Raw genomic sequence first — 22,816 nt, forward strand, 5'->3', positions numbered from 1 at the left:
TAGGGTAAATTCAATTGATTAGACATGATTTGGAAAGGCACACCTGTCGATTTAAGGTCCCACAGTTCAGTGCATGTCAGAGCAAAAACCAAGCCATGAGGTCAAAGGAATTGTCCGTAGAGCACTGAGACAGGATTATGTCGAGGCACAGATCTGGAGAAGGGTACCAAAAAATGTCTGCAGCAATGAACGTTCCCAAGAACACAGTGGCCTCCATCATTCTTAAATGGAAGAAGTTTGGAACCACCAAGACTCTCCCTTTAGCTGGCCGCCCAGCCAAACTGAGCAATCTGGGGAGAAGGGCCTTGGTCAGGGAGGTAACCAAGAACCCGATGGTCACTCAGAGCTAAAGATGGTCAAGGTTCTCCCATGACTTCCCATGGTAGAGTGGCTCCTGTAAAAGTCACATGTTCCCACTGCCAAAAGGTACCTAAAGGACTCTGACCATAACAAACAGGATTCTCTGGTTTGATGAAACCAGGATTGAACTCTTTGGCCGGAATGCCAAGCACCACGTCTGGAGGAAACCTGGCACCATCCCTATGGTGAAGCCTGGTGGTGGCCGCATCATGCTAGTGATGTTTTTCAGCGGCAAGGACTAGGAGACTAGTTAGGATTGAGGGAAAGATGAATGGAGCAAAGTACAGAGATCCTTGATGAAAACCTGCTCCAGAGTGCTCAGGACCTCAGACTGGGGTGAAGGTTCACCTTCCAACAGGTCAGCAACCTTAAGTACACAGCCAAGACGACGCAGGAGTGGCTTCGGTACAAGTCTCTGAATGTCTGAGTGGCCTGGACTTGACCCGATCAAACATCTCTGGAGAGACCTGAAAATAGTTGTGCAGCGACGCTCCCCATCCAACATGAAAGAGCTTGAGTAAAGGGTTCTGAATACTTATAACATTTACATATTCCTGTTTTTGCTTTGTTATTATGGGGTATTGTGTGTAGATTTAATCCATTTTAGAATAAGTAACAAAATGTGGAAAAAGTTCAGGGGTCTGAATACTTTAAGAATGCACTGTTTGTGAGGCATGGGATATTGGAATAATACTTGGTGACCAAAGTTCATAGCAGTTTATATATTCACAAGTTAATATGTGACATTATCTGATTCTTAACTCAAGATAAGGGTGGGTAGTCCTGCTATTGTAAGAGTGAAGATTCATGGCTGATTTATGTTCTTTATAAATGCACACTGACCTCTAACAGCATGAAATCCAGACACAGGGTTATGGGTTAACATGTGTATCCTAAAGAACCTCTGTGTCACCATCCCAAATATCTCTCACTACAATCATTCCAACTAACTACATCTGAATTCACTTCTGTTGGCCTTGGTCCAACACCGCATCTATCCATTCCTCTCTTTTCTATAATACTGTTCTCTGGAAGCAGAGGGGTGTTAACATGCTAGCCTGTAGTAGCTGACTATTTTCACTGATTTATGATGTCTCGGTTGAATTGTGTATTATGATTATGTGATGGGTTGCCTGTGCCTGCTATGAACTGGTCACGTCGGTGTTATAACGTCGATGGGTTGACGAAAGCTCCGAGGGAGCCCATTGGCTGAGCTGGGTGCGCTTGGCACCAGAGCGGCTCTCTGATTGGCCCATAGACTCTGTGGCATCTACTGCGGCTGGAAGTTTTTTTTTTTTTTGGTTTTGTGAGGGCATAGTCTGTTGAGAAGCCATGTTTATGCTGGCTGCTTTTGTGACAACTGCCACTCTTCTGATGTTTAAAGACTCTTATTTAACCGGCCGGGAACTGTAGCCCTGGTCACAAGTCCGCGATGAAAAAAGGAGAGAGGTTTCGGAGGGCACAGGAAGCGCTGGCTGCGACCTTCGCATAGGAGGATTCCAAACATCCGTGAATCAAAAGCAAGTGAAGTTTGCTAATGCTACTAGCCTGTTAATGCTAGCTAGTTAATTCAAACGGACATTGCGTGGGAATGCGGTGTGTGGACTGTCAACAACATCCCCCTGCAATTACGTAATGTTGCTAGCTAGCTAGGTGGCTAGCTTTGGCTGGGTTTGGATATTACGGTGTGCCATATCCCCGGCGAAATTGACTTTCGAGGACCGCAGTTGAGCTAACTAGCGCTAGCTGGGTAGCTAGCGTTAGTGGTGCAGGGTTTTGCTAGCAAACGGTTATTTAGCATGCTGCTGGTAATCAACACAACGTAATGGTTGTGGATTTTGTTGTTAACTTGCTAGCTAACGTATGTCTGTTAACTTTACCTAGCTAGTTAGTCTGTTTGTAGTCTTCACATCAGTCCAGATGTCTAATTTCACTTGCCAGCCATATTGTAACCAATTATGGCGATATATCACCCAGCTAGTGGAGCGCTATCAATACACTGTTATTCGATCTTCAGTTAGCTAGCTACAGCAGTTAACTAGCCATCTTCTTAGCCAACCACCAGTAGCTAGCAGTTAGCAGGTAGTAGCAAACTATCTAACTAGCTACCTTGGTTAACTTTCTCTTAAATCTTCTCTAGTCCACCAGCAGCGGTTTATTCTCCCGCTAGCTGCGGTCCCTTCCCCGGAGGCAATCTGGCGGCCCTTCGGCTAGAGGCGGAGGAGAAGGAACTGGGGGCCATGGCCTGGGTGCTGAAGATGGACGATGCCACCATCGAGTCAGGGCTGGTACACGACTTCGATGCCAGTCTTTCGGGCATCGGGCAGGAGCTGGGGGCTGGCGCATACAGTATGAGGTTAGAGAGACCGTTTGGTATACAAAATAGATATCACTGTGTCTGGACATGGGATGGAAGCTACAAATTGTCCCCACTCTGTCTCCTAAACCCTGGGATTCACCCAATATGGAGGAATGACATTTTGTGTGTGTTGTATCGCATCCCCTCTGTGTGGTATGTATGTGTTGGTCTTTGTTTTGGGATGGAGGGGACCATCACAGCAGGTTGCCATGGAGGACAGAGGGCTTAAATACCCTACTAGACACAAAGAGAGGGGGGGGCAGTGGCAGAATGTCGGGAACATAAACCCTAAGCACAGGGAGGGAGGGGGGATAAGCTCTCACCCACCACCTCTCTCTGGGTGCCTGTGGCACCTCTTGAAGTGAACGCTACATGGTGTAACTGGGGTTGCTATTGCAGCAATAAGCTGGGATGCTCAGGGGAGTTTGTAACTGTACCAGTCAGATCATCCACTATGGAACAGTCAGGAAAAGACACACACCCATTACCTCAGTGTCACACACACAGTTATGAAACACCACCCTCACAGTACCGCAACAGCCCTATGTGTGTTTTCCCCACAGATGTTTTTGTGAAGTAGGTTGTGTTTCTGTGGGAAAGAGCTCCAGGACTGTCAGCTGTCTTATCAGGATCCTCCCTGTGTGTGTGTCTCACATGTTTAGAGAGCAGCTGTGGTGCTCAGTAGGAACAGAATGTCTGTTTGTCAGTGGAGCTGGCTCCTCATGTGTCAGGAAGCAGATGCAGTTTCCTTGGCAGCAATGTTGAGTGGGAAAGCGGCTCTGCAACTGGCATGCCATGCAGGAGGCGTTGGGTTAGGGTGGGACAGGGAGAATACAGTACACTGTCTGCAGTAGTTGTGTTTATGAGAGGGGTCTATTCCAGAGTGAATTATACCATGACATTCAGGGGGTCTCTATTTTTTTTATGTGGGACCTTGTTTGTGTGGATGTGCTTGCGTATGCAATAAACAGTAGACATGTCGGTTACTGGTATATCATCTGGCATGAACACAGCCATTCACAATGTTTTAATCTTATTGTCAAACAAATCTCTTCAAAAAATGGCCTACCTGCGCATGTTCGTCCACTCCAAAATAATTCCAGCAGCCAAACAGTGCACATTTGCCATTTGATTAATGGAACGAAACATCTCTTACAAATCACAAGTGTAATGACATTTGCTGATTGTCATTGGGTCTACACTCTTGTAACCTTAATTAATTGGTGCCTTACTGACAGTATGACCTTTTTTTTGTAGAAAGAAAAGTTGGGACACATGAAATTCCAACTTGTAGCTCAGTTGGTAGCGCATGGTACTTGTAACCCCAGGGTTGTAGGTTTGATTCCCGCAGGGAACCAGTACGAAAAAAGTATGGAAATATATGAACTCACTACTGTAAGTTGCACTGGGATAAGAGTGTCTGTCTGCTAAATGACAAATGTAACATTAAATACAGGACCTTTGCGGGATGACAAGTGCACCCACATGGATTGTTTTGTTTAAACCATGTCATGGCAGTGGACTTGTTTAATTTGGAATAATCTTTTTATTTAAAGATATACCACTCTAGCAGACTAATTCACACTATGGTCTGTTCCAATAGTTCAAGGATTCCTTCCTCTCCCTTCATTGCCTATTTTCTTTCACTGATCTGACATCACTGGATTGATGGAAGCTATTTAGTGAAACATGTTCACCTATCCAATCTTGTCAGATTCTTAGTTTTTACTTGAAGGTAGAGGAGGTCTTCTACAGCTTGACTTGTCCTTAGAGCATTATGTGGACTTTTAAATTCAGACTGCCAACTTCCCCCACATTTTCAAAGTGAACTTAATTAACCTGAGCTGTTCCAGGGACCATGAACACATTTCTTGGCATATAGGAGAGACTTTGGTTACCCGGGCACACACACACACTTCTGCCGAGCGCTAGGATCCGTTAGGGTGAGCTGGGGACAGGCTGTCTGTCTGGAGCTGGTGCCAAGTGTCTGTGTGCAGGTTATGTCAGACTGGCTCGTGTGTTGTAAAACAGAAAAGTATTTTCCAGTGGGACACTTCCAACTGTTACTGTTTCAACAGGGCTACTTAGTCTTACTTAACTAGTCTCTCTCCCACCATCTCTCTTTGTCTCTCCAGTGATGTGCTGGCCCTGCCAATCTTTAAACAGGAGGACTCCAGTCTTCCTTCAGACTGTGAGAGCAGCAGTCTCAACCCTCCCTTCCAGTACGTTCTCTGTGCTGCCACCTCCCCTGCTGTCAAACTACACGATGAGACACTCACCTACCTGAACCAAGGTGACTTACTCACACACTCCTGTCATGGGAAACTACCTTAACTATGCTGTACACAAACCCACACTCACATGGTAATGCTTAATAGCTCTCCTCCAATAGCAAGAAAGGATGTTGTCTATTTTCAAACAGCAGAGATACACAATCACTCAAACCTCATCTTAACCCCCTCTGTCTCTCAGGCCAGTCTTATGAGATCCGTATGCTGGACAACCGAAAGCTGTCCGAGTTACCAGAGATTAACAACAAGAGTGTCAAGGTCAGAAATATTAATATTGCAGATTTTCTGTGTGCGTGGTTTCTTTGTAGTTGTGTTATGATTGTTGCGGTCGTTGTGCCGGTGGTGTTTGATAACTGTGTGTGTATGTAGAGCATCGTTAGGGTGGTGTTTCATAACTGTGTGTATGTAGAGCATCGTTAGGGTGGTGTTTCATGACAGAAGACTCCAGTACACAGAGCACCAGCAACTGGAGGGGTGGAAATGGAATCGCCCTGGAGACCGTCTCCTAGATATCGGTAAGAACACTGAAGTGTGTGTGTAGCAGTCAGTACATGTGATGCCTTAAGGGGGGGTGTTCTGTATGTAATACTAATTTGCAGTGTGTGTGTAGACATCCCCCTGTCAGTGGGTATTGTGGAGGCGAAGGCCAACCCCGCTCAGCTCAACGCTGCCGAATTCCTCTGGGACCTCAACAAGAGAGCCTCCGTGTTTGTGCAGGTAACACACCAGTCAACACACACACACTTCCCTGTAGTCACATTGACTCAGACTCTCCTCTGCCTCTATTCTCTCCATCCATTGTGTGTGTAGGTTCACTGCATCAGTACAGAGTTCACCCCTAGAAAGCATGGAGGAGAGAAGGGAGTTCCCTTCAGGATCCAGATCGACACTTTCAGACAGGGAGACAACGGAGAGTACACTGAACACCTCCACTCTGCCTCCTGCCAAATCAAAGTCTTCAAGGTACACACACACACAGGGCGGCAGGTAGCCTAGTGGTTAGTGTTGGGTCAGTAGCCGAATAGGTTGCTAGATCGAATCCCCGAGCTGACAAGGTAAAAATATGTCATTCTGCCCCTCAACAAGGCAGTTAACCCATTGTTCCAAAGCCGTCATTGAAAATAAGAATTTGCTCTTAACTGACTTGCCTAGTTAAATAAAACACACTCACATTCTCTGAACAGTCAATCACACTTACACACTTTGACATACTAAGTCAGATGACAAGCCTGCACCTGATTTAACATTCTGCATTCCCTCTTTCTCGCTCTCTCTTTCTCTCCTCCCCCCAGCCAAAGGGGGCAGACAGGAAACAGAAGACTGACAGAGAGAAGATGGAGAAACGAACGTCTCAGGAAAAGGAGAAGTACCAGCCCTCCTACGACACAACCATACTATCAGAGGTTAGTCAGTCTGGGGGTTTGAATGGCATTTAATTAGGACTGGAAAACTAGAAGGCACTTAATGAAACAGAGTTTGCATGTATTGGAAGTGTCACTTACGAGTATTAGTAGGCAAGTTTTATATCTGTTTTGTTTGCAGTCAGATTGTGAGTGTGCATGTTTGTGTGAAACTTAGTGTATGTGTTTGTGTAGATGAGGCTGGAGCCCATCATAGAGGAGGCAGGAGACTATGAGCTGAAGAAGTCCAGCAAGCGGACGCTGCCGGCTGACTGTGGGGACTCGCTGGCCAAGAGAGGCACTGTAAGTGTCCTATATAATATAGAGTAAATTCGGAAAGTATTCAGACTCCCTCCAATTTTCCACATTTTGTTACGTTACAGCTTTAGTCTAAAATTTGTTCAATTGTCGTCGTCGTCCCCCTCAATCTACACCCAATACCCCATAATGACAAAGCAAAAACTGTTTTTTAGAAATGTTTGCAAATGTATAAAAAAAAATGTTTTAACTGCTTGTCAGAGCAAAAACCAGGCCATGAGGTCGAAGGACTTGTCCATAGACCACTGAGAAAAGATTATGTCGAGGCACAGATCTGGGGAAGGGTACCAAAACATTTCTGCAGCATTGAAGATCCCTGAGAGCGCAGTGGCCTCCATCATTCTTAAATGACAGAATTTTGGAACCACCAAGACTCTTCCTTGAGCTGGCTGCCTGGCCAAACTGCAATCGGAGGATTAGGGCCTTGGTCAGGGAGGTGTCCAAGAACCCAATGGTCACTTTCAGGACTTTATGGTAGTGGCTAGCCGGAAACCACTCCTCAGTAAAAGTCACATGACAGCCCACTTGGAGTTTGCCAAAAGGCACCTAAAAGACTCTGACCACGAGAAACAAGATTCTCTGGCCTGGTGAAACCAAGATTGAACTCTTCGACCTGAATGTCAAGCGTTATGTCTCAAGGAAACTTGGTACCCTCCCTACGGTGAAGCATGGTGGTGGCAGCATCATCCTGTGGAGAAGTTTTTCAGCGGCAGGGACTGGGAGACTAGTCAGGATTGAGGGAAAGATGAATGGAGCAAAGTACAGAGATCCTTGATGAAAACCTGCTCCAGAGCGCTCAGGACCTCAGACTGGGGCGAAGGTTCACCTTCCAACAAGACAACAACCTTAAGTACACAGCCAAGACGACGCAGGAGTGGCTTCGGTACAAGTCTCTGAATGTCTGAGTGGCCCGGACTTGACCCGATCAAACATCTCTGGAGAGACCTGAAAATAGTTGTGCAGCGACGCTCCCCATCCAACATGAAAGAGCTTGAGAGGATCTGCAGAGAAGAATGGGAGAAACTCCCCAAATACAGGTGTGCCAAGATTGTAGCGTCATACCCAAGAAGACTCGAGGCTGTAATCGCTGCCAAAGTCACTTCAACAAAGTACTGAGTAAAGGATCTGATGTTATGTAAATGTGATATTTCCTTCATTTTTTAATTTAAAAAAATAAACGTGCAAACATTTCTATAAACCTGTTTTTGCTTTGTCCGTATGGGGTTTTGTGTGTAGATTGATGAGGGGGAAAAAACTATTTCATCCATTTTAGAATACGGCTGTAACCTAACAAAATTTGGAAAAAGTTGAGGGGTCTGAAAACTTTCCAAATGCCATGTATATCCTATCCTTGACTTATTCCATATTTTGTTGGTACAGCCTGAATTCAAAAATCTACACACAATATCGCATAATGACAAAACAAAAACATGTTTTGGGAGAAAAAAAATGTATTAAATGAAATACAAGACTCTAATTTACCAAAGTTTTCACATCCCTGAGTCAATACATGTTATAATCACCTTTGGCAGCGTTTACAGCTGTGAGTCTCTGGGTAAGACTCAAAAGAGCTCTGCACACCTTGATTGTACAATATTTTCACATGCATTCTTCAAAATAATTCTTCAAGCTCTGTCAAATGTGTTGTTCATCATTGCTAGACAGCCATTTTCAAGTCTTGCGATGGATTTTCAAGCTGATTTAAGTTAACTGACTAGGACCCTCGGGAACATTCAATGTTATCTTGGTAAGCAACTCCAGTGTATATTTGGCCTTGTGTTTTAGGTTATTGTCCAACTGAAAGATGAATTTGTCTCCCAGTGTCTGTTGGAAAGCAGGCTGAGCCAGGTTTTCCTCTAGGATTTCGCCTGTGCTTAGCTCTATTCCATTTATTTTTATCATCAAAAAAAACGTCCTCGTCCTTGCCAAGCATACCCATAACCTGATGCAGCTGCCAAGCATACCCATAACCTGATGCAGCTGCCAAGCATACCCATAACCTGATGCAGCCACCACCATGCTTGAAAATATTAAGATTGGTGCTCAGTGTTGTGTTGGATTTGCCCCAAACATAACACTTTGTATTCAGGACATTAAGTTCATTTCTCTGCCACATTTTTGAAAAGTTTTACTTTAGTGCCTTGTTGCAAACAGGATGCTTTGGAATATTTTATTCTGTACAGGCTTCCTCCTTTTCACTTTGTAGTTACTCCACAATACTAAATTACAATGTTGTCGATCCATCCTCAGTTTTCTCCTATCACAGCCATTACACTCTGTTTTAAAGTCACCATTGGCCTCATGGTGAAATCCCTTAGCGGCTTCCTTCTCCGTCAACTGAGTTAGGCAGGACACCTGTACCTTTTGTAGTGATTGGGTGTATTGATACACCATCCAAAGTGTAATTAATAACTTCCACATGTTCAAAGGGATATTCAATGTCTGTTTATTTTTTCCCATCTACCATTAGGTGGCCTTTGCGAGGCATTGGAAAACCTCCCTGGTCTTTGTGGTTGAATCTGTGTTTGAAATTCACTGCTCGACTGAGGGACCTTACAGATAATTGTATGTGTGGGGTACAGAGACGAGGTAGACATGTTAAACACTATTGTACACATTTTGACTTGTTAAACAAATGTTTACTCCTGAACTTATTTAGGCTTGCCATAACAAAGGAGTTGAATACTTATTGACTCAAGACATTTCAGCTTTTAAAAAAATAATAATAATAATTTCAAAAACACCATTCCACTTTGACATTATGGGGTATTGTGTGTAGGCCGGTGATACAAAATCTCAATTTGATCCATTTAAAATTCAGACTGTAATATAACAATGTGGGAAAAGTCAAGGGGTGTGAATACTTTCCGAAGGCACTATATATTATATAAACATCCTCAACTCCTGTCAAGGCAGTGAATATAATATGTGGAGTGGTTTGATGCTTGCTAATTGGTGACGGTAATGCTCAGTAGTATTATCGCAGTGTGTTGTCTCTCTCTCCTCTCTGATCAGTGTTCTCCGTGGCCTGATGCCTACATCAGCTCTCCCCAGACAGCTGGCCCCTCTTTCTCCTCTACACCGCTCTCCACATACACTGCCTCCTCTGTACCTGACAGGTAGGCCCGTGTGTGAGAGTGAGAAAATTCTGTGTGGACATAGTGAGATAATGCTGACTGTGACTGTTGTATTCCAGTGGCCCCTCGTCGCCCAATCACCAGACAGACCCTGTCAGCCAAGTCGTCACAGAGGTTAGTATACATCACACACACACACACACACACACACACACACACACGGACAGACGTGTCTCAAATCCTGTAAAAACGTCTCATTTAACAAAAGCCTCCAGTTTAGGTTGTATTTATGTTGAAATTCATTGTTATCCCCCCAACACACCCTCTTCTCTTTCTCTATATCCCTCTCTCTAGCAGCTCAGTCCTACAGCTACCATCAAGGAGGCTCAGAAGTGGCTTGTCAAGAACCGCTTCAACACATATGCACGACTCTTCTCCCACTTCTCAGGTACACACACACTCTTTGCATTGTGTAGGTTATTTTGTAGGAGTTATTAAAGTGAACCTGTTGTAATGTCATCCAGAGGTGGCGCTCCTAGTGGCTGGGGACTTGAACTTCTTATGGCTGCAATCCCGTTAACGGGAGCGTTATGACAACAGCCAGTCAAAGTGTAGGGCGCCATTTTCAAAACATCAAATCTCGTAATTAAAATTCCTCAAACATACATGTATCTCATACCATTTTTAAAGCTATTCTCGTTGTTAATCCCACCACAGTGTCTGATTTTCAAATATGCTTTATAGCAAAAGCACCACAAACGATTGTTAGGTCACCACACAGCCACAAAAACACAGTCATTTTTTTTCCCAGCCAAATAGAGGAGTTTCAAAAAGCACAAATAGAGATAAAATTAATCACTAACCTTTGATGATCTTCATCAGATGACACTAATAGGACTTCATGTTACACAATACATGTATGTTTTGTTAAAGTTCATATTTATCAAAAAATGAGTTTACATTGGCACGTTCCAAAAACATCCCAAAATTTGTCACAATAGCCGCCATGTTGGCGTCAACATAAACAAGAAATTGCATGATAAATATTCCCTTACCTTTGATCACATCAGAAAGCACTCCAGGAATCCCAGGTCCACAATAAATGTTTGTTTTGTTCGATAATGTCCGTTATTTATGTCCAAATACCTTCTTTTGTTAGCGCGTTTGGTATACATATCCAAACGCTCATTCTGGTCAGCGTTACGTTGGACAAAAACTTCAAAAAGTTATTTTACAGGTCGAAGAAACATTTCAAACTAAGTACAGAATCAATTATTAGGATGTTTTTAACATTTAGCTTCAATAAAGTTCCAACCGGAGTATTCCTATTTGTCTTCATGAGCAATGGAACGCAAGTGAATCCCATGAGGAATACGTGTGATCAGAAAATGGCTGTCTGCCAGACATCTGATAGTAGAATCTATCATTCACTCCCACAACACCATAGAAGTCTCATTAACATGTCTGCTGATGGTTGACATCTAGTGGAACCCCTAAGCAGTGCAACATCATTAATATCTCAAGGGGATTTCATTGGGGACTCTGGTGAATACATACAAAGCTCAGATTTCTCCCTTCCTATTTTGATTTCTCCTCAGGATTTTGCTTGCCATATGAGTTCTGTTATACTCACAGACATCATTCAAACAGTTTTAGAAACGTTTGTTTTCTATCCAATACTAATAATAATATGCATATATTAGCAACTGAGACTAAGGAGCATGCCGTTTACTTTGGGCAACTTATTCATCCAAGCTACTCAATACTGCCCCCCAGCCATAAGAAGTTAATGCAGGGTAACTTAAATCAGTTTTACCTCATTTCTATCAGCATGTTAATCGTGCAACCAGAGGGAAAAAAATTCTAGACCACCTTCACTCCACACACAGAGACCGGTACAGAGCTCTCCCTGCCCTCCATTTGGCAAATCTGACCATAACTCTTTCCTCCTGATTCCTGCTTACCAGCAAAAATGAAAGCAGGAAGCACCAGTGACTCAATCAATAAAAAAAGGGGTCATATAAAGCAGATGCTAAACTACAGGACTGTTTTGGTAGCACAGACTGGAATACGATGGCATTGAGGAGTACACCACATCAGTCACTGGCTTTATCAATAAGTGCATTGAGGATGTCCTCCCCACAGTGACAGTACGTACATACCCCAACCAGGATTCATTGATTACAGGCAACGTCCGCACTGAACTAAAGGGTAGAGCTGCCTCTTTCATGGAGCGGGACTCCAACCTGGAAGCTTATAAGAAATTCCGCTATGCCCTCCGACGAACCATCAACCTGGCAATGCGTCAATACAGGACTAAGATCAAATTGTACTACACCGGCTCCGACGCTCGTCTGATGTGGCAGGGCTTGCAAACTATTACAGACTACAAAGGGAAGCACAGTCGAGAGCTGCCCAGTGACACAAGCCTACCAGACGAGCCCAACAACTTCTATGCTCGCATCGAGGCAAGTAACACTGAAGCGTGCAATGAGAGCATCGGCTGTTCCAGGCGACTGTGTGATCACGCTCTCCGCAGCCGACGTGAGTAAGACCTTTAAACAGGTCAACATTCACAAGGCCACAGGGTCAGACGGATTACCAGGATGTGTACTGCGAGCATGCAATGACCAACTGGCAAGTGTCTTCACTGACATGTTCAACCTCTCCTTGTCTGTAATACCAACATGTTTCAAGCAGACCACCATAGTCCCTGTGCCCAAGAACACAAAGGTAACCTGCCTAAATGACTACCGACCTGTAGAACTCATATCTGTAGCCATGAAATGCTTTGAAAGGCTGGTCATGGCTCACATCAACACCGTTATCCCAGAAACCTTAGACCCACTCCAATTTGCATACCGCACCAACAGATCCACAGATGATGCAATCTATTGCACTCCACACTGCCCTTTCCCACTTGGACAAAATAAACACCTATGTGAGAATTCTGTTAATTGACTACAGGTCAGTGTTCAACACCATATTGCCCTCAAAGCTCATCACTAAGCTAAGGACCCTGGGACTAAACACTTCCCTTCAACTGGATCCTGGACTTCCTGACGGGCTACCCCCAGGTGGTAAGGGTAGGTAATAATCCATCCGCCATGCTGATCCTCAACACGGGGGTCCCTCAGGGGTGCGTGCTCAGTCTCCTCCTGTACTCCCTGTTGACTGCACGGCCAGGCACGACTCCAACACCATCATTAAGTTTGCAGACGACACAACAAGCCTGATCACTGATAACGATGTGACATCCTATAGGGAGGAAGTCAGAGACCTGACCGTGTGGTACAAGGACATCAACCTCTCCCTTAACGTAACCAAGACTAAGGAGATTATTGTGGACTACAGGAAAAGGAGGACCGAGCACTCCCCCATTCTCATCGACTGGGCTATAGTGGAGCAGGTTGAGAGCTTCAAGTTCCTTGACATCCACAACACCAATGAACTAATGTGGTCCAAGCACAACAAGACAGTTGTGAAGAGGGCATGACAAAACCTATTCCCCTCAGGAGACTGAAAAGATTTGGCATGCGCCCTGAGATCCTCAAAAGGTTTTACAGCTGCACCATCGAGAGCATCCTGACGCAACACTGCCTGGAACGGCAACTGCTCGGCCTCCGGCCGCAAGACACTACAGAGGGTAGTGCGTACGGCCAAGTACATCACTGGGGCCAAGCTTCCTGCCATCCAGGACCTCTATACCAGGCGGTGTCAGAGGAAGGCCCTAAAAATTGTCAGACTCCAGCCAACCTAGTCATAGACTGTTCTCTCTGCTACTGCATGGTGAGCAGTACCGGAGCGCCAAGTCTAGGTCCAAGAGGCACCTAAACAGCTTTTACCCCCAAGCCATAAGACTCCCAGACTATTTGCACCCCCCACGCTGCTGCTACTTTCTGTTATCTATGCGTAGCCACCGGTGCCTCACACATTGACTCTGTACCAGCACCCCCTGTATATAGCCCCTCTATTGTTATTTACTGCGGCTCTTTAAATATTTGTTATTCTTATCTCTTACTTTTTGGGGTGGTATTTTCTTAACTGCACTGTTAAGTGCTTTCAAGTAAGCATTTCACAATAAGGTCGACACATGTTGTATTTGGCGCATGTAACAAATAAAATGTGATTTGATGTGTAGGTTGTGACTTAATGAAGTTGACCCGGGATGACCTGGTTCAGATCTGTGGAGCTGCTGATGGAATCAGACTCTTCTACACACTCAGATCCAGGTGGGTGGGTGAGTGAGTAAGGGGGAGGGGTGTGAGTGAGGGGGTGGGTGGGTGTTGGTGGGTGGTGTGGGAGGGGGTGGGTGTGTAGTGAGGGAGGGGTGGGGGGTGGGTGTGAGTGAGGGAGGGGTGGGTGTGAGTGAGTGAGTGAGGGGGTAGTTCTGTGAGTGAGGGGGTGGTTCTGTGGGTAGGGGAGGGAGGGGGGGTGGAGAGCGAGGGAGGGGTGAAATGTGATTCGGAACATGACTCATATTTGCCTTGGGAAAATGTATTTTATAACATAAATAAGTGAAATGATCACCCACTCAGGGCAGAGTGTTTAGTACCTGGCAGAGTGGGTGAGACAGGTTATGTGAATGTGTGCATCTCTGATTTATATTCCTGTTTATCTGTGTATAACGTGTAAGTATCCTTGCAGGTCGGTGCGTCCCAGGTTGACCATCTATGTGTGTCAGGAGGGTGATGTGGAGAGCCCCCTGCTGGAGAGACGCTGCGACAGCGAGAACGGAGAGCACAGTGACTCACCTAACTTATATGGTAGGTGTGTCTCACAGGCAGGCAGTGGCACCTTAATTGGGGAGGACAGGCTCATAATGGCTGGAACGGAACCAATGGGATTGTATCGAAACGCATCAAGCACATTGTTTCCATGTGTTTGATACCATTCCATTCACTCCGTTCCAGACATTGTTATAAGCTGTCCGCCCCTCAGCAGACTCCTGTGGTCTCCCCCGTTATACCACCACAATTGTTTACTTATGGATAAAGCTACTTTTTCTGTGAGGACTCATTTGGAATATACTGTACACACCTTTGTGTGTCCATTTTATAGAAGCATCAGTGTGCGTGTGTTTTAATGGGGGTGTGTGTTTTAATGGGGGTGTGTGCAGTATACCATGCTCTATACCTGGAGGAGCTGACGGCTGCTGAGTTGATCAGGAAGATGGCGTGTGTGTGTGGTGTTCCACTGGGACAGATCAACCAGGTCTACCGACAAGGACCCACAGGAATACACATACTGCTGAGTGACCAGGTAAGCACATACCTACACATTATGTGTGAATTTTATCTTTGCCTAGGAAGAGCTGATGTTCTTTGTCCATCAGGTGTTTGCATTATATTTACATACTGCCTCTGTTACACAATGCTGTGTCCCACCCTAACCCGTCCCCCTTCAACTCACTCAGGAAGTGTGCCATTCAAATCACTCCCAAACACACTGCCCATCACAGCTAGTGGAGTTATCTACCCGTTTTAATTCTTTATCAGTATAACCCTCACATGATTACATTGTCTTGTACTTATAAGATATTTATTTTGTTTATCAAAGATTTAACAGTAGCATTCCTTGTTTTTATGAGTATTTAATGTTGAAGTTTATTCATGTTGTTCCCCAGGTGGTTTATAACTTACCTGATGAGAGCTGCTTTCTCATTGGCACACTCAAAGGTATGTTGATAGTCTGTGTGTCTGGCCCTAGACATTTATTTTCTAGTTTCTGTTTCCCATGCTAACACTACGTCTTGTCTTTCCCTCTCTTTCTCTCTCTCCCTCTAGATGAAACGGGGGAGGGGCTCCACCTGGTTTTGAAGTAGCGATGGAGGACGAGAGCGTGATGACATCACTGAAAACTCCTCCCTCTGTGAATAGCAGAGCAGTCTCCCTCCCTCCCTCTCTCTCTCCTATCGTTCAGATTGCTATGTGTAAGGCAGAAGGACAGAGGGACTGAACTGAAGCCATGTTAACGTTAGAATCTGACGCGGGTGTGACCACTGTTTCATATTGAAAACACTATTACTGAGGGGGAGAGAGGGAGGCTTGTGGCGTGTTTTATTCTCTCCATTTCTTTATAGTTTTATAAGTGGGGAGGGGTAGGCTGCCCCCCACAGAGAGGCTCATAGAGGCAGTGCTTTAGGCTTCAGCCAGGGCTAGGCCAGTAGTCAGTGCTGTAATGCCATGTGACTTGAACATACAGATTGATGGACAGACGGACCCCAGACGTTTGATCTCTTTTGCTTTGACTGAGACTCGACCACTTTCACGGAAGCAGAGCTGGCAACTAATAAACTCAAACAGAACAAACTGTCTAGAACATGTCAGTCATTCCTCTGAGGGCCAAATGTCTGCAGAGTTTTGCTCCACCCTTGTACTTTATTGGTGAATTAAGGTCAGTAATTAGTAAGTAACTTCCCTCACCTGGTTGTCTAGGTCTTAATTGAAAGGAAAAACCTGCAGACACTCGGCCCTCCCAGGAATGAGTTTGACGCTGATCTTGAACAACAGTCTCTGTGTGGTTGTGTATATTGTGTAGAACACAGTAGTCTAGATATGAACGTTCTAGATCTGTTCCCAGACATTCTAGAACTAGTGAGGATGGGGGTCCTCTTAGCCAATCAAGTCAAGATTTGACTGTTAGGCGTGTTAGCATTCTGTTAGCCAGTGTCGAACAGGGCCTGTTCTGGTTCATGTATCATATGAACCAAGTCTGATACCATAATATACAGCCTGCTTTCATAGACTAGACACAGTAAATGTAAATCCGGGACACTCAAATTAGTATGATACACGACATGACCAAAAGTATGTGGACACCTGCTCGTCAAACATCTCATTCCAAAATCATGGGCATTTAATATTGAGTTGTCCCCACCCCCTTGCTGCAATAACAGTCTCAACTCTTCTGGGAAGGCTTTCACCTAGATGTTGGAATATTTCTGCAGGGACTTGCTTCCATTCAGCCACGAGCATTAGTGAGGACAGGCACTGATATTGGGCTATTAGGCCTGGCTCTCAGTCTGCCTTTCAATTCATCCCAAAGGTGTTCGATGTGGTTGAGGTCAGGGCTCTGTGCAGACCAGTGAAGTTCTTCCACACCGATCTCGATAAACCATTTCTTTATGGATCTCTTTGTGCACGGGGGCCACAAAGTTGGAAGCACAGAGTCGTCTAGAATGTCATTGTATGCTGTAGCATTAAGATTTCCCTTCATTGGAACTAAGGGGCCTAGACCGAACCATAAACTGTCCCAGACCATTATTCCTCCTCCATCAAACTTTACAGTTGGTACTATGCATCGGGGCAGGTAACGTTCTCCTGGCATCAGCCAACCTCAGATTCGTCCGTCGGACTGCCAGATGGTGAAGCGTGATTCATCACTCCAGAGAACACGTTTCCATTGCTCCAGAGTTCAATGGCGGCGAGCTTTACACCAATCCAGCCAACGCTTGGCATTCCTCATCGTGATCTTAGGCTTGTGTGCGGCAGCTCGGCCATGGAAACCCATTTCATGAAGCTCCCAATGAACAGTTATTGTGCTGACGTTGCTTCCAAAGGCAATTTGAAACTCGGTAGTGACTGTTGCAACCAAGGACAGACAATTTTTAGTGATCCTGTTCTGTAAGTTTGTGGCCTACCACTTTGCGGCTGAGCCGTTGTTGCTCTTAGACGTTTCCACTTCACAATAACAGCACCTACAGTTGACCGGAGCAGCTCTAGCAGGGCATACATTTGATGAACAGACTTGTTGGAGAGGCGGCATCCTATGACTGTGTCACGTTGAGTCACTGACATTCTACTTCCAATGTTTGTCTATGGAGATTGCATGGCGGTGTGCTCGATTTTTATACACTTGTCAGCAACGGGTGTGTCTGAAATAACCGAATCCACTCATCTGAAGGGATGTCCACATACTTCTGTATATATAGTGTATGTTATGTTTGGTATGGTTACATTAGACCAAAGGTTACCTAAAGCAAAAACGAAAGGAGCGTGTTCAAATATCATCACGGACAACTTCAGCATTTTAGCTAATTAGCAACTTTGCAACTACTTAGTACTTTTTTAGCTGCTTTGCAGCTTCTTAGCATGTTAGCTAACTCTTGCCTTAACTCTTTAACCCACCTCCTAACCTTAACCCCCAAACCTAACCCCTAGCCTAGATATCGTTAGCAAACTAGCTAATGTTAACCACCCTTAGATGTCAGTGGTGGGAAAAGTACAAAGTATCCATACTTGAGTAAAAGTATAGATACCTTAATAGAAAGTTACTTAATTAGAAGTGAGTCGGATTGTATAATACTACTTGACTAAAAGTCTGAAACTATTTGGTTTTAAATATACATAATTTATCATTCCTTATATTAAGCAAAGCAGACCATTTTCTTGTTATTTAAATTTATGGATAGCCAGGGGCACACGGAGTTTGACAATTTTCCTCTCCTGCTTAGCATTCAAAATATGAGTACTTTTGGTTGTCAGGGAAAATGTATGGAGTAAAAAGTACAATATTTTCTTTAGGAATGTAGTAAAGTAAAAGTTGTCAAAAATATAAATAAGTGAAGTACAAATACCCCCAAATACTACTTAAGTAAAAATACTTTGAAGTACTACTTAACATTAGCCAGTGGTGTAAAGTACTTAAGTACAACAAATTGGAATTCTTAACATATTGTACATTTTGAAAAGGACAAATTGCAAATCGTAACATAAGAAATGGATGATGGACATCCACAAATTAGTGGCATTATATGACATTATTTTATTTAAGTAGGCAAGTCGGTTAAGAACAAATTCTTATTTACTAAGACAGCCAAACCCGGACGACGCTGGGCCAATTGTGCACCACCCTATGGGACTCCCAATCACGGCCGGTTGTGATACTAAATTAAGTGTCTCGGATTTACGTACAGATTAATACTGAGACCACGTTGCAATATACCCCAGCCTATTTCAGAGCAGGACAGAGGATTTCCACTGGAGACCCAGCCTGTGTAAGCATCATGGATACTTGTTTCACCCCACTCAAGTCTCTTAAATTACATATTTTTACTGTCTCTTTTAACGTTTTTAGTTTGTCTTTTGATGATGGTAGTTTGTCTGTTGTGTAAGATAATGTGTCTCTGATGCCATGCTTCTCACTGTTCGCTAGGCTTCGTTTTATTTTTCTCACACATACACTACCCTACATGTTTATTTGGACAGTGAAGCTAAAACTTTTGATTTGGCTCTATACACCTGGATTTGAGTTCAAATGTTTTGTTGCGGCGACGGTACAGAATGTTGCCTTTTATTTGAGGGTAATTTCATACATATTTTACCATTTAGAAATTAATGCACTTTACGTATCTAGATGCACAAAGATCATATCCCCAAATCATGCATACCTCTCACCATTACCAATCACAGGAGGGTATCATTTTGTTTGGGGGGTATTGATATTTAAGCCTCTAACTTCCTCACTCATCATTATTCATGATTTATCCATGATTATCTGTAATAATGGTAGCATCCACATTAATATAGATGTGTTCAGAAACATTATTTACAATAAATGTGACTCCAAAATGACAATACTTTATTTACCACTAATTTCTACTGGGCACAAAATAATCTGAAACTCAACCAAAACAAACTGAAAGTGCATCCAACAAGTTTGTAGAGTCACAAGCTTGATGTAGGCATTGCGTGACAGGAATATGGGGCCAAATACTAATATGGGGCCAAATACTATGTTTAAATTGAATACACTATATTTCTATTTGTCCAAATACTTATGACACCTTCAACTGGGGGGACTAGATACATAGCACTTTCATTTCTATATGGTAAAACATATGTATGAAAATACCCTCAAATAAAAGGTGAAATTCTATACTGTCACCTCAAACATTTGATCTCAAGTTCAAAATGCTGGAATATAGAGCCAAATTAAAAGGTTTAGCTTCGTTGTCCAAATAAATATTTAGGGGGTGGACACACTGACTATACTCAGACTATTGACATGAAGGAGAGGGGCAAGGCTTAAATAAACTCACTATGAAATGGACCAAACTGATTTGGGAAGAAGTCGATGTTAGAACAGGTGTGTCTGGCAGTGAAACCAGGGGCGTATCCAAGGTGTAGCCTTCCTTCACCCCTGACAGGATGGGCTGGAAATCCTGTCTGTGTTCTTAGATCTGTCACTGGCTGTATAGTTAGTCGTTGACTGCAGGCAGTGGAAACTGTGGCTGTGTGAGTATGTGTGCATGTGTTTTATCTTCCCCTACCCCACAGCAATTATTGCCAAGGCTAACTTAGTTTAATTTCAGTAGTTATCACTGCTTTCCCACTTGGCATGAACCCTGCTTAGTTTGCCTTTTAGTAAAGAGCATGAGTTGGGCGGAGGAGAGTAAGAAGGTTGTTTTTTTTTGTCCGAAAAAGTGTAGCCCAGTCGTCCCTATTTTCTCCCCCAGAAATAAAAGACCAAGTCTGCACTGAAAACCACAGAAGTCCAACTTGATGTAGTGTGTTGTTTGTGAACCACGCCCTTCACGGAACCTGGGAGAAATAAAGTGAATATTATTAATAATGTTGAAGTGATACTGAACATCACCTCCATTGTGTGTCACCTACTTCAACAACACCAGAGACTGAGGAGCACAGGGGCCTGTTAAGGATGGTGCATCATTACAGAACGTTAAGATAGAAATGTATGGTGTTGAACGGATATGATCGTCTGTCAGATAAAATAGGGATTCATGGAAGCTCTATTCATTCTATTTTTTATCTGCAACGTTCAGAACGTATACACCCCAGCTCTACAGACCTTGGTCAAACACAGAATGCGGGGAGTCTTTCACACAGAAATTGATGTGTAAAAAATGTGTAATACAGTGATACCTGTCCTAGTTCTAGCAACTTGTGTTCCCTGTCTCTGTGTGTCAGTGAGGAGGTGATCACTGTGTTTCTGTACAGCCTACAGTCAAACTGGAGATGCACACACACACTTCTGTTCTGGAAATAAAACGATTTCATAAAGATGGTGTGTGTTTATTTATATGATTGTGATAAGGGCCACATACCATAACATGCTATGAACCATAACACAAATTGTATAGAAAACATGAATACATGTAAACTCAGCAAAAAAAGAAACATCCCTTTTTCAGGACCCTGCCTTTCAAAGATAATTTGTAAAAACCCAGATAACTTCCCAGATCTTCATTGTAAAGGGTTTAAACACTGTTTCCCATGCTTGTTCAATTAACCATAAACAATTAATGAACATCCACCTGTGGAATGGTGGTTAAGACACTAACAGCTTACAGACGGTAGGCAATTAAGGTCACATTTATGAAAACTTAGGACACTGAAGAGGCCTTTCTACTGACTCTGAAAAACACCAAAAGAAAGATGCCCAGGGTCCCTGCTCATCTGTGTGAACGTTCCTTAGGCATACTGCAAGGTAGCATGAGGACTGCAGATGGGGCCAGGGAAATAAATTGCAATGTCCGTACTGTGAGACGCTGAAGACAGTGCTACAGGAAGACACGAGGGACAGCTGCTCGTCCTCACAGTGGCAGACCATGTGTAACAACACCTGCACAGGATCGGTACATCCGAACACCTGCGGGACAGGTACAGAATGGCAACAACTGCCCGAATTACACCAGGAATGCACAATCACTGCTCAGACTGTCCGCAATAGGCTGAGAGAGGCTGGACTGAGGGCTTGTAGGCCTGTTGTAAGGCAGGTCCTCACCAGACATCACCGGTAACAACGTCGCCTATGGGCACAAACCCTCCGTCGCTGGACCAGACAGGACTGGCAAAAAGTGCTCTTCACTGACGAGTCGCAGTTTTGTCTTGCCAGGGGTGATGGTTGGATTCTTGTTTATCGTTGAAGGAATGAGCGTTACACCGAGGCCTGTACTCTGGAGCGGGATCGAGGTGGAGGGTCCGTCATGGTCCGGGGCGGTGTGTCACAGCATCATCGGACTGAGCTTGTTGTCATTGCAGGCAATCTCAATGCTGTGTGTTACAGGGAAGACATCCTCCTTCCTCATGTGGTGCCCTTCCTGCAGGCTCATTCTGACATGACCCTCCAGTATGACAATGCCACCAGCCATACTGCTCATTCTGTGTGTGATTTCCTGCAAGACAGGAATGTCAGTGTTCTGTGTTCTGCCATGGCCAGCGAAGAGCCTGGATCTCAATCCCATTGAGCACGTCTGGGACCTGTTGGATCGGAGGATGAGGGCTAGGGCCATTCCCCTCAGAAATGTCTGGGAACTTGCAGGCCTTGGTGGAAGAGTGGGGTAACATCTCAGAGCAAGAACAGGCTAATCTGGTGCAGTCCATTAGGAGGAGATGCACTGCAGTACGTAATGCAGCTGGTGGCCACACCAGATACTGACTGTTACTTTTGATTTTGATCCCCCCTTTTGTTCAGGGACACATTGTTCCATTTCTGTTAGTCACATGTCTGTGGAACTTGTTCAGTTTATGTCTCAGTTGTTGAATCTTGTTATGCTCATACAAATATTTACGCGTTAAGTTTCCTGAAAATAAACCCAGTTGACAGTGAGATGACGTTTCTTTTTTTGCTGAGTTTATTTTAAGCTGCAATATGTAACTTTTTGGGCAACCACCAAATTCACAGACGTTAGTTATAGATCTGTCATTCTCAATGAAAGCAAGTCTCAGAAGCAGTAGATATGTTCTATGTGCGCTATTTGTATGCGTCCCTTAAATGTATTTTTGCTTCTTGAACTTTTGGTTTTGTACACCAGCTTCAAACAGCTGAAAATACAATATTTTGGGCTAGTGAAAATATTTCACAGCAGTTAAGATCGTACAATGATTCTCTACACTACATAACTGAAATTATGCTAACTTTTAGAATTTTAGCAACCAGGAAATGGCGGAGCACCTTTAAATATAAATAATCATAGACATGTCCTGTCTAAATAAAGCCCTTAATGTAAGCATCCAATAACATGAAGAAAAAAATACATCGAGATAT

At 44.0% G+C, this 22,816-nt stretch overlaps 1 protein-coding gene across 3 annotated transcripts; it reads left to right on the forward strand.

The window, feature by feature from the left end:
- Positions 1–1,655: 1,655 nt before the first annotated feature.
- Positions 1,656–16,823, forward strand: ubp1 (upstream binding protein 1). 3 transcript variants are annotated; one of them, XM_042295410.1, is made up of 17 exons: positions 1,656–1,880; positions 2,501–2,716; positions 4,855–5,012; positions 5,192–5,268; positions 5,420–5,525; positions 5,621–5,727; positions 5,821–5,973; positions 6,303–6,413; positions 6,606–6,713; positions 9,744–9,847; positions 9,925–9,979; positions 10,160–10,253; positions 13,947–14,037; positions 14,453–14,571; positions 14,925–15,067; positions 15,432–15,483; positions 15,592–16,823. In XM_042295410.1, exons 2-17 carry the CDS (start codon positions 2,601–2,603, stop codon positions 15,627–15,629), a joined length of 1,632 nt encoding a protein of 543 aa, XP_042151344.1. In that variant the 5' UTR covers positions 1,656–1,880; positions 2,501–2,600; the 3' UTR covers positions 15,630–16,823. The 3 variants fall into 3 exon arrangements, with proteins under 3 accessions (XP_042151344.1, XP_042151346.1, XP_042151345.1); XM_042295412.1 differs by having other exon boundaries at positions 10,163–10,253; XM_042295411.1 differs by lacking the exon at positions 1,656–1,880 and adding an exon at positions 1,971–2,168.
- Positions 16,824–22,816: the final 5,993 nt, after the last annotated feature.

The sequence above is a fragment of the Oncorhynchus tshawytscha genome, linkage group LG13, assembly GCF_018296145.1.
Source record: "Oncorhynchus tshawytscha isolate Ot180627B linkage group LG13, Otsh_v2.0, whole genome shotgun sequence".
Lineage (NCBI taxonomy): Eukaryota > Metazoa > Chordata > Actinopteri > Salmoniformes > Salmonidae > Oncorhynchus > Oncorhynchus tshawytscha.

What these genes read in the sequence shown, in the direction of transcription:
- ubp1 (XM_042295410.1), top strand. Translation starts at nt 2,601, where the DNA reads ATGGCCTGGGTGCTGAAGATGGACGATGCCACCATCGAGTCAGGGCTG. An exon ending in GCTGGCGCATACAGTATGAG is followed by an intron (nt 2,717 to 4,854) that starts GTTAGAGAGACC and finishes TTGTCTCTCCAG; the next exon opens with TGATGTGCTGGCCCTGCCAA. An exon ending in GCCTCCTCTGTACCTGACAG is followed by an intron (nt 9,848 to 9,924) that starts GTAGGCCCGTGT and finishes GTTGTATTCCAG; the next exon opens with TGGCCCCTCGTCGCCCAATC.